Consider the following 17,803-nt stretch of genomic DNA (forward strand, 5'->3'; position numbering starts at 1 on the left):
AGGGATGATGTGAGGTATAATGTGAGGTATAATGTGAGGTATAATGTGAGGTATGTGAGGTATGATGTGAGGTATAATGTGAGGTATAATGGAGTATGATGTTGAGGTATAATGTGAGGTATGATGTGATGTATGATGTGAGGTATGATGTGAGGTATGATGTGATGTATGTGAGGATGATGTGAGGTATAATGTGAGGTATAATGTGAGGTATGATGTGAGGTATAATGTGAGGTATGATGTGAGGTATATTGAGGTATGATGTGAGGTATGATGTGAGGTATGATGTGAGGTATGATGTGATGTATGATGTGAGGTATGATGTGAGGTATAATGTGAGGTATGATGTGAGGTATGATGTGAGGTATGATGTGAGGTATAATGTGAGGTATGATGTGAGGTATGTGAGGTATGATGTGAGGTATGATGTGATATGTAAGGTATGATGTGAGGTATGATGTGATGTATGATGTGAGGTATGATGTGAGGTATAATGTGAGGTATGATGTGAGGTATGATGTGATGTATGATTGAGAGTATGTGAGGTATGATGTGAGGTATGATGTGAGGTATGATGTGATGTATGATGTGAGTATGATGTGAGGTATGATGTGAGGTATGATGTGAGGTATGATGTGAGGTATGATGTGATGTATAATGTGAGGTATGATGTGAGGTATGATGTGATGTATGATGTGAGGTATGATGTGAGGTATAATGTGAGGTATGATGTGAGGTATGATGTGATGTATGATGTGAGGTATGATGTGAGGTATGATGTGATGTATGTGAGGGATGATGTGAGGTATAATGTGAGGTATAATGTAAGGTATGATGTGAGGTATGATGTGATGTATGATGTGAGGTATGATGTGAGGTATGATGTGAGGTATAATGTGATGTATGATGTGAGGTATGATGTGAGGTATAATGTGAGGTATAATGTGATGTATGATGTGAGGTATGATGTGAGGTATAATGTGATGTATGATGTGAGGTATGATGTGAGGGATGATGTGAGGTATAATGTGAGGTATGATGTGAGGTATGATGTGAGGTATAATGTGAGGTATAATGTGAGGTATAATGTGAGGTATGATGTGAGGTATGATGTGAGGTATGATGTGAGGTATAATGTGAGGTATAATGTGAGGTATGATGTGAGGTATGATGTGAGGTATGATGTGATGTATGATGTGAGGTATAATGTGAGGTATGTGAGGTATGATGTGAGGTATGTGAGGTATGATGTGAGGTATGTGAGGTATGATGTGAGGTATGATGTGAGGTATGTGAGGTATGATGTGAGGTATGTGAGGTATGATGTGAGGTATGTGAGGTATGATGTGAGGTATGATGTGAGGTATGTGAGGTATGATGTGAGGTATGATGTGAGGTATGTGAGGTATGATGTGAGGTATGATGTGAGGTATGTGAGGTATGATGTGAGGTATGATGTGAGGTATGTGAGGTATGATGTGAGGTATGTGAGGTATGATGTGAGGTATGATGTGAGGTATGTGAGGTATGATGTGAGGTATGTGAGGTATGATGTGAGGTATGATGTGAGGTATAATGTGAGGTATGATGTGAGGTATGATGTGAGGTATGATGTGAGGTATGATGTGAGGTATGATGTGAGGTATAATGTGAGGTATGATGTGAGGTATGATGTGAGGTATGATGTGAGGGATGATGTGATGTATGATGTGAGGTATGATGTGAGGTATGATGTGAGGGATGATGTGATGTATGATGTGAGGTATGATGTGAGGTATGATGTGAGGGATGATGTGAGGTATGATGTGAGGTATGTGAGGTATGATGTGAGGTATGATGTGAGGTATGTGAGGTATGATGTGAGGGATGATGTGATGTATGATGTGAGGTATGATGTGAGGTATGATGTGAGGTATGATGTGAGTTATGATGTGAGGTATGATGTGAGGTATGTGAGGTATGATGTGAGGTATGATGTGAGGTATGATGTGAGGTATGATGTGAGGTATGATGTGAGGTATGATGTGAGGTATGATGTGAGGTATGATGTGAGGTATGATGTGAGGTATGATGTGAGGTATAATGTGAGGTATAATGTGATGTATGATGTGAGGTATGATGTGAGGTATGATGTGATGTATGATGTGAGGTATGATGTGAGGTATGATGTGAGGTATGATGTGAGGTATGATGTGATGTATGTGAGGGATGATGTGAGGTATAATGTGAGGTATGATGTGAGGTATGATGTGATGTATTATGTGAGGTATGATGTGAGGTATGATGTGAGGTATGATGTGAGGTATGATGTGAGGTATGATGTGAGGTATGATGTGAGGTATCATGTGATGTATGTGAGGGATGATGTGAGGTATAATGTGAGGTATGATGTGAGGTATGATGTGATGTATGATGTGAGGTATGATGTGAGGTATAATGTGAGGTATGATGTGAGGTATGATGTGAGGTATAATGTGAGGTATGATGTGAGGTATGATGTGATGTATGATGTGAGGTATGATGTGAGGTATGATGTGAGGTATGATGTGAGGTATGATGTGAGGTATGATGTGAGGTATGATGTGAGGTATGATGTGAGGTATGATGTGAGGTATGATGTGATGTATGATGTGAGGTATGATGTGATGTATGTGAGGGATGATGTGAGGTATAATGTGAGGTATGATGTGATGTATGATGTGAGGTATGATGTGAGGTATGATGTGATGTATGTGAGGTATGATGTGAGGTATGATGTGATGTATGTGAGGGATGATGTGAGGTATGATGTGAGGTATGATGTGAGGTATGATGTGAGGTATAATGTGAGGTATGATGTGAGGTATGATGTGATGTATGATGTGAGGTATGATGTGATGTATGATGTGAGGTATGATGTGAGATATAATGTGAGGTATGATGTGAGGTATGATGTGAGGTATAATGTGAGGTATGATGTGAGGTATAATGTGAGGTATGATGTGAGGTATGATGTGATGTATGATGTGAGGTATGATGTGAGGTATAATGTGAGGTATGATGTGAGGTATGATGTGAGGTATAATGTGAGGTATGATGTGATGTATGATGTGAGGTATGATGTGAGGTATAATGTGAGGTATGATGTGAGGTATGATGTGATGTATGATGTGAGGTATGATGTGATGTATGATGTGAGGTATGATGTGAGGTATAATGTGAGGTATGATGTGAGGTATGATGTGATGTATGATGTGAGGTATGATGTGAGGTATATGTGAGGTATGATGTGAGGTATGATGTGATGTATGATGTGAGGTATGATGTGAGGTATAATGTGAGGTATGATGTGAGGTATGATGTGAGGTATAATGTGAGGTATGATGTGAGGTATGATGTGAGGTATGATGTGAGGTATGATGTGATGTATGATGTGAGGTATAATGTGAGGTATAATGTGAGGTATAATGTGAGGGATGATGTGAGGTATAATGTGAGGTATGATGTGAGGTATGATGTGATGTATAATGTGAGGTATGATGTGAGGTATGATGTGATGTATAATGTGAGGTATGATGTGAGGTATGATGTGATGTATGATGTGAGGTATGATGTGAGGTATAATGTGATGTATGATGTGAGGTATGATGTGAGGTATGATGTGAGGTATAATGTGAGGTATAATGTGAGGTATAATGTGAGGGATGATGTGAGGTATAATGTGAGGTATGATGTGAGGTATGATGTGATGTATGATGTGAGGTATGATGTGAGGTATAATGTGATGTATGATGTGAGGTATGATGTGAGGTATAATGTGAGGTATAATGTGAGGTATGATGTGAGGTATGATGTGAGGTATGATGTGATGTATGATGTGAGGTATGATGTGAGGTATAATGTGAGGTATAATGTTATGTATAATGTGAGGTATGATGTGAGGTATGATGTGAGGTATGATGTGATGTATGATGTGAGGTATGATGTGAGGTATAATGTGAGGTATGATGTGAGGTATGATGTGATGTATGATGTGAGGTATGATGTGAGGTATAATGTGAGGTATAATGTGAGGTATAATGTGAGGTATGATGTGAGGTATGATGTGAGGTATAATGTGATGTATAATGTGAGGTATGATGTGAGGTATGATGTGAGGTATGATGTGAGGTATGATGTGAGGTATGATGTGATGTATGATGTGAGGTATGATGTGAGGTATAATGTGAGGTATGATGTGAGGTATGATGTGAGGTATAATGTGAGGTATGATGTGATGTATAATGTGAGGTATGATGTGAGGTATGATGTGAGGTATAATGTGAGGTATGATGTGAGGTATAATGTGCGGTATGATGTGAGGTATGATGTGAGGTATGATGTGAGGTATGATGTGAGGTATAATGTGAGGTATAATGTGAGGTATGATGTTGAGGTATGATGTGATGTATGATGTGAGGTATGATGTGATGTATAATGTGAGGTATGATGTGAGGTATGATGTGAGGTATGATGTGAGGTATGATGTGATGTATGATGTGAGGTATGATGTGAGGTATGATGTGAGGTATGATGTGAGGTATAATGTGATGTATAATGTGAGGTATGATGTGAGGTATGATGTGATGTATGATGTGAGGTATGATGTGAGGTATGATGTGAGGTATGATGTGAGGTATGATGTGATGTATGATGTGAGGTATGATGTGAGGTATGATGTGAGGTATAATGTGAGGTATGATGTGAGGTATGATGTGAGGTATGATGTGAGGTATAATGTGATGTATAATGTGAGGTATGATGTGAGGTATGATGTGAGGTATGATGTGAGGTATGATTATGATGTGAGGTATGATGTGAGGTATGATGTGAGGTATGATGTGATGTATGATGTGAGGTATGATGTGAGGTATGATGTGAGGTATGTGAGGTATAATGTGAGGTATGATGTGAGGTATGATGTGAGGTATGATGTGATGTATGTGAGGGATGATGTGAGGTATAATGTGAGGTATAATGTGAGGTATGATGTGAGGTATGATGTGAGGTATGATGTGAGGTATGTGAGGTATGATGTGAGGTATGATGTGAGGTATGTGAGGTATGATGTGAGGTATAATGTGAGGTATAATGTGAGGTATGATGTGAGGTATGATGTGAGGTATGATGTGAGGTATGTGAGGTATGATGTGAGGTATGATGTGAGGTATAATGTGAGGTATGATGTGAGGTATAATGTGAGGTATGATGTGAGGTATGTGAGGTATGATGTGAGGTATAATGTGAGGTATAATGTGAGGTATGATGTGAGGTATGATGTGAGGTATAATGTGAGGTATGATGTGAGGTATAATGTGAGGTATGATGTGAGGTATGATGTGAGGTATGATGTGAGGTATGATGTGAGGTATGATGTGAGGTATGTGAGGTATGATGTGAGGTATGATGTGAGGTATGTGAGGTATGATGTGAGGTATAATGTGAGGTATAATGTGAGGTATGATGTGAGGTATGATGTGAGGTATGATGTGAGGTATGTGAGGTATGATGTGAGGTATGATGTGAGGTATGTGAGGTATGATGTGAGGTATAATGTGAGGTATAATGTGAGGTATGATGTGAGGTATGATGTGAGGTATGATGTGAGGTATGTGAGGTATGATGTGAGGTATGATGTGAGGTATGTGAGGTATGATGTGAGGTATGATGTGAGGTATGATGTGAGGTATGTGAGGTATGATGTGATGTATAATGTGAGGTATGTGAGGTATGATGTGAGGTATGATGTGAGGTATGATGTGAGGTATGATGTGATGTATGATGTGAGGTATGATGTGAGGTATAATGTGAGGTATGATGTGAGGTATGATGTGAGGTATAATGTGAGGTATGATGTGATGTATAATGTGAGGTATGATGTGAGGTATGATGTGAGGTATAATGTGAGGTATGATGTGAGGTATAATGTGAGGTATGATGTGAGGTATGATGTGAGGTATGATGTGAGGTATGATGTGAGGTATGATGTGAGGTATAATGTGAGGTATAATGTGAGGTATGATGTTGAGGTATGATGTGATGTATGATGTGAGGTATGATGTGATGTATAATGTGAGGTATGATGTGAGGTATGATGTGAGGTATGATGTGAGGTATGATGTGAGGTATGATGTGATGTATGATGTGAGGTATGATGTGAGGTATGATGTGAGGTATGATGTGAGGTATAATGTGAGGTATGATGTGAGGTATGATGTGAGGTATGATGTGAGGTATGATGTGAGGTATGATGTGAGGTATGATGTGAGGTATGATGTGAGGTATGATGTGAGGTATGATGTGATGTATGATGTGAGGTATGATGTGAGGTATGATGTGAGGTATGTGAGGTATAATGTGAGGTATGATGTGAGGTATGATGTGAGGTATGATGTGATGTATGTGAGGGATGATGTGAGGTATAATGTGAGGTATAATGTGAGGTATGATGTGAGGTATGATGTGAGGTATGATGTGAGGTATGTGAGGTATGATGTGAGGTATGATGTGAGGTATGTGAGGTATGATGTGAGGTATAATGTGAGGTATGTGAGGTATGATGTGAGGTATGATGTGAGGTATGATGTGAGGTATGTGAGGTATGATGTGAGGTATAATGTGAGGTATGTGAGGTATGATGTGAGGTATGATGTGAGGTATGTGAGGTATGATGTGAGGTATAATGTGAGGTATGTGAGGTATGATGTGAGGTATGATGTGATGTATGATGTGAGGTATGATGTGAGGTATGATGTGATGTATGTGAGGGATGATGTGAGGTATAATGTGAGGTATAATGTGAGGTATGATGTGAGAGATGATGTGAGGTATAATGTGAGGTATGATGTGATGTATGATGTGAGGTATGATGTGAGGGATGATGTGAGGTATAATGTGAGGTATAATGTGAGGTATAATGTGAGGTATGATGTGAGGGATGATGTGAGGTATAATGTGAGGTATGATGTGAGGGATGATGTGAGGTATGATGTGAGGTATAATGTGAGGTATGATGTGAGGTATGATGTGAGGTATAATGTGAGGTATGATGTGAGGTATGTGAGGTATGATGTGAGGGATGATGTGAGGTATGATGTGAGGTATGATGTGAGGTATGTGAGGTATGATGTGAGGGATGATGTGAGGTATGATGTGAGGTATGATGTGAGGTATGATGTGAGGTATGATGTGATGTATGATGTGAGGTATGATGTGAGGTATGATGTGAGGTATGATGTGATGTATGTGTGAGGTATGATGTGAGGTATGATGTGAGGTATGATGTGAGGTATGATGTGATGTATGATGTGAGGTATGATGTGATGTATGATGTGAGGTATGATGTGAGGTATGATGTGAGGTATAATGTGAGGTATGATGTGAGGTATGATGTGAGGTATAATGTGAGGTATGTGAGGTATGATGTGAGGTATGATGTGAGGTATGATGTGATGTATAATGTGAGGTATGATGTGAGGTATGATGTGATGTATGATGTGATGTATGATGTGAGGTATGATGTGAGGTATGATGTGATGTATGATGTGAGGTATGATGTGATGTATGATGTGAGGTATGATGTGAGGTATGATGTGATGTATAATGTGAGGTATGATGTGAGGTATGATGTGATGTATGATGTGATGTATGATGTGAGGTATGATGTGAGGTATGATGTGATGTATGATGTGAGGTATGATGTGATGTATGATGTGAGGTATGATGTGAGGTATGATGTGAGGTATGATGTGAGGTATGATGTGAGGTATAATGTGAGGTATGTGAGGTATGATGTGAGGTATGATGTGAGGTATGATGTGAGGTATAATGTGAGGTATGTGATGTATGATGTGAGGTATGATGTGAGGTATGATGTGAGGTATGATGTGAGGTATGATGTGAGGTATGATGTGAGGTATGATGTGAGGTATGATGTGAGGTATGATGTGAGGTATGATGTGAGGTATAATGTGAGGTATGTGATGTATGATGTGAGGTATGATGTGAGGTATGATGTGAGGTATGATGTGAGGTATGATGTGAGGTATGATGTGATGTATGATGTGAGGTATGATGTGATGTATGATGTGAGGTATGATGTGAGGTATGATGTGAGGTATAATGTGAGGTATGATGTGAGGTATGATGTGAGGTATAATGTGAGGTATGTGAGGTATGATGTGAGGTATGATGTGAGGTATGATGTGAGGTATGATGTGAGGTATGATGTGAGGTATGATGTGAGGTCACGAGATTCAAACCCTCCGTTTGTGTGTTTAAATCAACCGTCCTCCGTCCGGCCGTCGGCTTCAGGCTGGAATCATTCAACACGCTGCGTTCACATTAAGGTCACACATTACAACTCATTCATAATAACGTGATTAATAATCATCTAGTGATTCATCATGAAACATCATCATGATGTCACAACATCTATCTGACAGCTTTACTTTACACATTCAGATTATTAATATCAAATATAATACACTAATAGATGCTGATGTATTATTATATATTAAACTTACAGCAGTATATAATAATAAATAATACACTCTGAGAGCTTCCTCTGTTTTAATAATATATAAATATAATGATAATAATTATATTATTATCATTATATTTTCTCTGTTTTGGACCCAAAACTGAATTAATTTCGCCTCCTGGAGCAGATCTTCTAATCCCAGTAATCTCACTGGAATCAAGTGATTCTGTTGTGATTTGAAATGATGGCGTGGCCGGACCTTCAGAAGGAAGACTACAGGTGTTACTGATAACATTAACGACGGTTCTGTTAACTAAAGGCCCGTTCCACTCACTCATCGGTTCCTGTGGAGGATCGGACCTCTGCTCGTCTACCTGAGAGGGACGGAGCTGCCAATCAAACACACCAGGAGCTCTAATCACCCAGATCATTAAAAACACCTAACACACATTAACCTCACCTGCTAGTGGCTCATTAAGAGATCACAGCGAGCCAGAGTGAACCGGAACAGGACCAGGACCAGGACCAGGACCAGGACCAGGACCAGGACCAGGACCAGGACCAGGACCAGGACCCCTGAACTGGCTCACCTGAATGAATCCCAATCAAGCTGATGTGTTGTTGTGTTTGTGTGTTTGTGTGTCTGCAGGGTCTGAAGTCGATGGACTTCAACGGTTTGTCCGACCCATACGTCAAACTGCACCTCCTGCCCGGAGCCTGTAAGGTGAGACTCAACCCGGGTTCGGTTAGACTGAGTTCACCAGGTGTGTCTCACTTTGAACAAGACTCGGTCCGGACCCAGTACCTGTCTGGACCGCGTTGCTCAGTCTGTCAGTTTGTGGTGAAATAGTTCCTGTAGTAGTCCGTGGTCGTGTCTCTAATGTTAAATCCAGCGCTACATGTCCACCAGGTCCGGCGAGGACACTAGAGGACGCCGCTCCACTCAGCTGGACGTTTAAACGCTGACGTACTCATCGTTATCATTGATGCACCTGATTGGTCGCTGGTTTTCAAACAGGAAACGACACGGCGGCGTGCTCGTTACTGTTCTGTTATTCCTTCTAAACCATCCACCGACAACAGGCGATGATGTCATCACTCAACGCAAAATCATGACTGAGAGTATTATAGGAGCTGAGGTTGAATGTCCTCCGTCTGCATGAACAGACACAAAGATGTAGAGATTAAACATTAAACCAACATAACGTCCTCAGTGATGCACACAGAGAGATATCGTTAATGTTTGGTTGAGATATAGAGATGTCTGAGTTATTGTTGTTATTGTGAACCTGCTGTCAGACATGAACTATAGAAACTATATATATATATATATAATCACTGTGTGCAGTGTTTGCTCTGGACCGACAGCACGCTGTGGATTCAGCTGATTTCAGACCAGATCATTAATTAAAAGCCATGAAATGAAATCTGTCTCACTCACAGCTGACGTGTGGAGCATAAAAGAGATTAACTGGTGCACTGATTGAAAAGCAGAATTCATCTGCTCGCCTGGTTAAGAATCTTTTTATAAAAATGATTTATGTTTTTATGGAACAGTTTGCCGTTATCTTCACAAATTAAACCCAAGAGACGGACTAGTCTCTGATAACGGTTTAAATATGAGTCCTGACCAGACGTAATGTTAATATCAAGTCAATGTTAAACCTGGATTATATAAGATTTAATCTTTAATTTGATTTGAATCAGTTTTAATTAAGGGTGTCAAAGTTAACGCAGATTTATTTTAACGCCATTAATTCCTTTACCACATTAATGCAACCTGCGATTTTTAGATTAAAGTTAGAGAGAAGATCCTGGTATCATAGTAAACTATAGAACCTGATGAATCCATCGGTAACAACCAGGTCAGACTAGCTGGTCATGAAGGAGGTTAAATAATGCTCCAAAGTTACGCTACACTGTCATGTCCATTTTCAAAGGGGTCCCTTGACCTCTGACCTCCAGATATGTGAATGTATGAGGGCCTTTTTTCCGAAAAAAATTCCAAAAATGCCTAAAAAAAAGTCTGAAAATTGTCAGAAAAAACGGCAGAAAAAAATTCTGAATATTGTAAAAAAAAAAAAAAAGAAATCCGTAAAAATGTCTAAAAAAGAAAAAAAGAAAAGAAAATCCGAAAAATTTCTAAAAAATGAAAAAAAAAGAAATTCCGAAAAATGAAGAAAAAAAAAATCCGAAAAATGAAAAAAAAATGAAAAAAGAAAAGAAAATCCGAAAAATGTCTAAAAAAGAAAAAAGAAAAAAAAATCCGAAAAATTTCTAAAAAATGAAGAAAGAAGAAATTCCGAAAAATGCCTAAAAAATGAAAAAAAAGAAAAATCCGAAAAATGTCTAAAAAATGAAAAAAAAAGAAAATCCGAAAAATGTCTAAAAAATGAAAAAAAAGAAAAATCCAAAAATGTCTAAAAAATGTAAAAAAAAGAAAACAAAAGGTGAGGAAAAACTGTCTTGTCCATTTTCAAAGGGGTCCCTTGACCTCTGACCTCCAGATATGTGAATGTATGAGGGCCTTTTTTCCGAAAAAAATTCCAAAAATGCCTGAAAAAAAGTTTGAAAATTGTCAGAAAAAACGGCAGAAAAAAATTCTGAATATTGTAAAAAAAAAAAAAAAAAATCCGTAAAAATGTCTAAAAAAGAAAAAAAGAAAAGAAAATCCGAAAAATTTCTAAAAAATGAAAAAAAAAGAAATTCCGAAAAATGAAAAAAAAATGAAAAAAGAAAAGAAAATCCGAAAAATGTCTAAAAAAGAAAAAAAAATCCGAAAAATGTCTAAAAAATGAAAAAAGAAAAGAAAATCCGAAAAATTTCTAAAAAATGAAGAAAGAAGAAATTCCGAAAAATGCCTAAAAAATGAAAAAAAAAGAAAATCCGAAAACTTTCTAAAAAAATGAAAAAAAAAGAAAATCTGAAAAATGTCTAAAAAATGAAAAAAAAGAAAAATCCAAAAATGTCTAAAAAATGTAAAAAAAAGAAAACAAAAGGTGAGGAAAAACTGTCTTGTCCATTTTCAAAGGGTCCCTTGACCTCTGACCTCCAGATCAGTGAATGTAAATGGGTTCTATGGGTACCCACGAGTCTCCCCTTTACAGACATGCCCACTTTATGATAATCACATGCAGTTTGGGGCAAGTCATAGTCAAGTCAGCACACTGACACACTGACAGCTGTTGTTGCCTGTTGGGCTGCAGTTTGACATGTTATGATTGGAGCATATTGTTTTATGCTAAATGCAGTACCTGTGAGGGTTTCTGGACAATATCTGTCATTGATTTGTGTTGTTAATTGATTTACAATAATAAATATATACATGCATTTACATAAAGCAGCATATTTGTCCACTCCCATGTTGATAAGAGGATTAAATACTTGACAAATCTCCCTTTAAGGTTCATTTAGAACAGATAAAAAATGTGGGATTAATTTGCAATTAATCGTGATGTATTTTTATGATGTGGAGATGCAGAGACTGAAATCAATATTAATCTCTCTGTCTCTCTGTCTCTCTGTCTGTCTCTCTGTCTGTCTCTCTCTCTGTCTCTCTGTCTGTCTCTCTGTGTGTCTGTCTGTCTCTCTGTGTGTCTGTCTGTCTGTCTCTCTGTCTCTCTGTCTCTCTGTGTGTCTGTCTCTCTCTCTGTCTGTCTCTCTATCTCTCTGTCTGTCTCTCTCTCTGTCTCTCTGTCTCTCTGTCTCTCTGTCTCTCTGTGTGTCTGTCTCTCTCTCTGTCTGTCTCTCTATCTCTCTGTCTGTCTCTCTCTCTGTCTCTCTGTCTCATTGTCTGTCTGTCTGTCTGTCTGTCTGTCTGTCTCTCTGTCTCTCTGTCTCTCTGTCTCTCTGTCTGTCTGTCTCTCTCTCTGTCTGTCTCTCTATCTCTCTGTCTGTCTCTCTCTCTGTCTCTCTGTCTCTCTGTCTCATTGTCTGTCTGTCTGTCTGTCTGTCTGTCTCTCTGTCTCTCTGTCTCTCTGTGTGTCTCTCTGTGTGTCCTTCAGGCCAATAAGCTGAAGACGAAGACGATCCGTAACTCTCTGAATCCGGTGTGGAATGAAACGCTTACTTATGTCGGGATCACAGAAGAAGACATGCACAGGAAGACGCTCAGGTGTGTGTGTGTGTGTGTGTGTGTGTGTGTGTGTGTGTGTGTGTGCGTGCCCACTGGGACTGATTACTCTTGGAGCCATTAATCAGGCAGCGGGGACGTGTTGACATTCAGACATGAAGCTCAGTTGTCCTCTCTGATTAATTTAACTGTCGGAGCAGAACGCCGCTGCAGGACGACACACGGATCACGAGGTGGAGGACGCATCTCCTTCCTGTTTCCTGTTAAACACAACAAACACACATCTGCTCCCATTCAAGTGCAACTCAATCAGCGGCGCCCAAATGTGCTCTTTTCTCAATGAGGTCTGGTGTCGGGGGGGGTTTCAACACGCTTCAGACGGGAGACGGGACATGTTGACGTGTTTTACACACTTTAAAGATAAATTAATCGTGTCCGTGATAAAAAGAAGTGAAAGAACGGAGTGGAAGCGTTTAATTAGCAAACAATCAATCTGAACTAAACATGAAGCGAAGCCGGCGTGGAACTGAGAACCAACCTCTGAGGAAACGTAAAACAGGAAGACACACCACGGTGCACTCTTCATTAAATTAAACACTCTGCATAAAGATCTATAAAGATCTCAACACGTCATCCCAACTCCTGCTGGTTCTGCAACTACGGACATTTAAATAAATAAGAGAATTAATACAAAGATAGATAAAGAAGCAAATTAAAGACTACAGAAATAAATGAGTTTGGGGAAATAAATATGGGGTGAAATGTAAAGGGAAAATCGTATTCTGCATAATTAAATAAATACATGCATTTAAAAATAAATATAAAATAAATACAAAATAAATAAATACATTTAAAAATGAATAGAAATAAATAAATAAAAGGGAAAATTAAACAGAAGAGTAAATAAATAAGAGAATTAATACAAAGATAGATAAAGAGTCAAATTAAAAGTATTAAGTGGAAGTATTAAAAATGGAATATTATGTTAAAATGTGCAGTTCAATGCCTGATGAATATAAACACAGTGCTATTACCCAACTGGACATAAAACATAATGACTAAATAGTAGGTCTGGGATGATCCACCGATCTCCACATTCAGTACTATCATGATACTCGGGTACCTATTCAATATCTATTGCCATTTTTAAGTATTGTTATTCAATATTACAATATTTGTTAACTTGTTTACCTCTAGACCATGAAGGGAACAAGATGAATCATCCACTTCTGGAGACTTTTACTTTGGAAAACCTCTAAATGAATCTCTGAATATAATCCATCAATCTAATTTCCATAGATGTATTTAGTATCTACAGTTCCCTTTGTTAACACCTTATTTTGAAAAGCGGACATAGTCCCACGTGTCTACTTCCTCTAACTTCTCCAAGGTGGTCTCTAGCTCTCCCGTCAGCTCCGTTCTCTTTATCCATCCATGTTCAGCTCCATCGGGGCCGTTTCAATGCAGAGAACAGACATGTCAGTATCTGGGTGCTCTACAGTCGTAGCGTCGGCCCGTTTGACCACAGAGACGAGAGCGACGGCCGGCTCCACTGCCACGTTACCGCGATACGATAACGTTTCCTGCTAACTGTTTCGCACTTTTTGGGGATATTTTTCTGGAAATTTGTTGGGGACACATTTCGGACATACTTTGGCATTTTTTCGGAAATTTCTTTACATATTTCAGCCTTTTTTTAAAGATTTTTTTTCTGACATATTTCGGCTTTTTCAACTTTATTTTTGGACACATTTTGTCCTTCTTTAGAAGTTAGCATGCAGCTTTAGCTCTGCTCTGTCTAGCTCTGCTTTTCCTGTCAATGTGTGAAACCCAAAGTGTTTCCATCCTTTACTGGATGTGTAGTGTTTACCACGCTGGATTTAACATGTGAGGGTGCAGGTCGTATCCACGACGACCCTCCAACGGTTTAGACTCTCTGAGGTTTGTTTTGGTTGACGGATACGGAACGGATATGACGTCACGTTACTCAGACTACCACAATAAAAGATATGACGTCACGTTACTCAGACTACCACAATAAAAGTGGTAACTTCCTTCTAGCTCCACAGAGACTCGGATGAAGCAGATAGATCCATCCTGGTGTTAAAACAATCTATTTCTTACGTGACGAAGCGTTGAATTTGACGCCTTGGGAACGAGAACGAGCATCCTTCTATCTGTGTCTGGTATTTGAGTAGAGATACGACCTCCGTGCAGTAAAACAACGTTTCACTTCCTGGCAGCGATGTTATTTCCTCTGAAACTGTTTTTCAGAGCTAATTAGCAGAATATTCAGTAAATATCAGAGCCAGTCGCCCTGAGATGCTTCACCGCTCCGCAGACCTTCCTGACAGCATCCAGCTTCCCCTGAGATTTCACTTCTCACTGTTTAAAGCTTTAAAACAAGAAAAAAAAGACATTTCATATTTTATCCTCTGAGAGCCCCGACAGTGTGTGAGAGAATACGTCTCCTTCTATCTCTGTGAGGACGCGTTTCACACCTGGAGGATATTACATACACATTCAGGGATAAAATGTTTTTCACTATTCTTTTCACAAGTGAGTCGTCTGAAAGTCGCCGATGATCACCAAACTGTCCGACGGTCGACCGCGTGTCCTCGTCTTTAGTCGTCACTTCTCCGTTCCACGGTGATGTCATCACTTTGTTTATTTGACCTCAGGAACTCATCACCCTCAGAGTTTGTTCTGTAGCTTTGAGCCACAGTTTAACCCCGAACATGGCTGTTAGCAACACTGACAACTCTCCTCTCCTTGTCTCCTTGTCTCCTGTCTCCTGTCTCCTGTCTCCTGTCTCCTTGTCTCCTCTCCTCAGGTTGACAGTGTGTGACGAGGACAAGTTGACTCATAATGAGTTGATCGGAGAGTCCCGGGTTCCTCTGAAACGGGTCAAACCCGACCAGACCAAACACTTCCACACCTGCCTGGAGCACCCGCCGCCGGTAACCCACTTTATACTTCATATTCAAAATACATTCTCATAATATTATCACTTTCTACTCTTAAACTTATGACTTCATTCTTGTAATATTACGACTTTATTCTCGTAAACTTCTGACTTTATTCCCGAAATCTCAGATGTATTAATTTTTTCTCAACCTGGCCCTGACACTCCGTAAAGATGTAAAGATGCAGGAATGTGTGTAAAACAACAGAAGTTGTTCAGTAAAAGATTGTAAATCCTTCTGTTGTTGTGTCAGTCTGGAGGAGTTTCTGTTATTGGTCCACCACACAGGAAGGAGAAAGATAAAAGATGCTTTTAAATGTTAATGTATTTCAGTTCAGAAGCTTCTAAACACACACAGCCCCGTTTCTGTCTGCCTCCCAGACGGTCAACAGCTTCTATAGAAAGACACTCACAGTCTGAACACAAACACAGAAACATGACTGAAGCATCCTCCATCCCTCCATCCTCCTTCCTCCATTCTCCTGACTGTATCTGCTCTCTGCCTCCAGATGCCGTCTCCCACGGCGATGGGCGAAGCCCTGCGAGGGATCTCCTGCTACCTCCGAGAGGTAAGAGTCTCACTCTGAGTTCACCGTCTGATGTGGAGACAAAAGGTCACGAGGTCACCGACATCAACGTGTTTCCTCCTCTTGAGAGTGACCCGTGGTCACATGACTTCTTTAAACGTTTGCTGGTGTGAAGCTGATGGATCGACTTCTGAGTTTATCAGAACCGATGTGTTAGTTTTCACTGAAACGCTGCCGACACGTTCTGAAACCTAATCTACCGGCTGGATGTGGAGAGAGTTTGAGGTGAAGAGGAGAATGAATCAGAACCTTTAGAGGAGATACTCAGAGCTGGAGATTAATGCTGCAGTCACACGTTGTGTTGTGTAATTTAATTATTGTTCACTTATTCTAATTAGTTTCTACTCTCCTGTATATCTATTACAATGTGTTATACTCTCTGAGGAATCTAATTTAATAAACCTTTATTCACGGTGGATATAGAGGTTTATAAATGAACTGTCACTCAACGTGAAATGTAAAAAGAAAAAGAACACAGAAATAAATAAGTTTGGGGAAATAAATAAAGAGGTGAAGTGCAAAGGGAGAAGTGTGCATAACTAACTAAATAAATAAATACATTTAAGAATAAATAAAAGATAATTATATAAATAAATAAAATGCAGAAATGCATAAAGAAATGTAAAAATAAATGTGTGAAGAAAAGAACATATCCGTGATGTACAGAAACGCAGACTCCCAGCGTTTCCTCCTGACTGCTCCTGACTGGGCTGCAGGAATATGATATCACAACAATACGACCTGAGATGAGTCAGAACACATTAATAATAATATTAATATTAATAATAATAATAATGCTGATGATGTGACGCTGTGAGGATAAAGTAAGAAAACCCAAACTAACGACCAAAAAGATGAATTCATGTTGCCTCATGTTAAAAGACCCAGCGTGTCTCAGATGATGGTTTGTGTCTCAGATGATGGTTTGTGTCTCTGATGATGGTTTGTGTCTCTGATGATGGTTTGTGTCTCTGATGATGGTTTGTGTCTCTGATGATGGTTTGTGTCTCTGATGATGGTTTGTGTCTCTGATGATGGTTTGTGTCTCTGATGATGGTTTGTGTCTCTGATGATGGTTTGTGTCTCAGATGATGGTTTGTGTCTCTGATGATGGTTTGTGTCTCTGCTGTAGTTTGTGTCTCAGATGATGGTTTGTGTCTCAGATGATGGTTTGTGTCTCAGATGATGGTTTGTGTCTCTGATGATGGTTTGTGTCTCTGCTGTAGTTTGTGTCTCAGATGATGGTTTGTGTCTCTGATGATGGTTTGTGTCTCTGCTATAGTTTGTGTCTCAGATGATGGTTTGTGTCTCAGATGATGGTTTGTGTCTCTGCTGTAGTTTGTGTCTCTGATGATGGTTTGTGTCTCAGATGATGGTTTGTGTCTCTGATGATGGTTTGTGTCTCTGCTATAGTTTGTGTCTCAGATGATGGTTTGTGTCTCAGATGATGGTTTGTGTCTCTGATGATGGTTTGTGTCTCTGCTGTAGTTTGTGTCTCTGATGATGGTTTGTGTCTCTGATGATGGTTTGTGTCTCTGATGATGGTTTGTGTCTCTGATGATGGTTTGTGTCTCTGCTGTAGTTTGTGTCTCTGATGATGGTTTGTGTCTCTGATGATGGTTTGTGTCTCTGATGATGGTTTGTGTCTCTGCTGTAGTTTGTGTCTCTGATGATGGTTT

General features: G+C 39.4%; 1 protein-coding gene across 2 annotated transcripts in view; it reads left to right on the forward strand.

Moving 5' to 3' along the window:
• doc2a (double C2-like domains, alpha) overlaps nt 1-17,803 on the forward strand; it is a 56,781-nt gene that overhangs the window by 21,587 nt on the left and 17,391 nt on the right. For both annotated transcript variants that reach the window (XM_074657064.1, XM_074657063.1), the window contains exons 4-7: nt 9,150-9,224; nt 12,505-12,614; nt 15,406-15,532; nt 16,047-16,106. In XM_074657064.1, the coding sequence (XP_074513165.1) occupies nt 9,150-9,224; nt 12,505-12,614; nt 15,406-15,532; nt 16,047-16,106 (372 nt within the window). The remainder of the gene's footprint in view (nt 1-9,149; nt 9,225-12,504; nt 12,615-15,405; nt 15,533-16,046; nt 16,107-17,803) is intronic.

The sequence above is a fragment of the Sebastes fasciatus genome, chromosome 13 (assembly GCF_043250625.1).
Source record: "Sebastes fasciatus isolate fSebFas1 chromosome 13, fSebFas1.pri, whole genome shotgun sequence".
NCBI classification, from domain to species: domain Eukaryota; kingdom Metazoa; phylum Chordata; class Actinopteri; order Perciformes; family Sebastidae; genus Sebastes; species Sebastes fasciatus.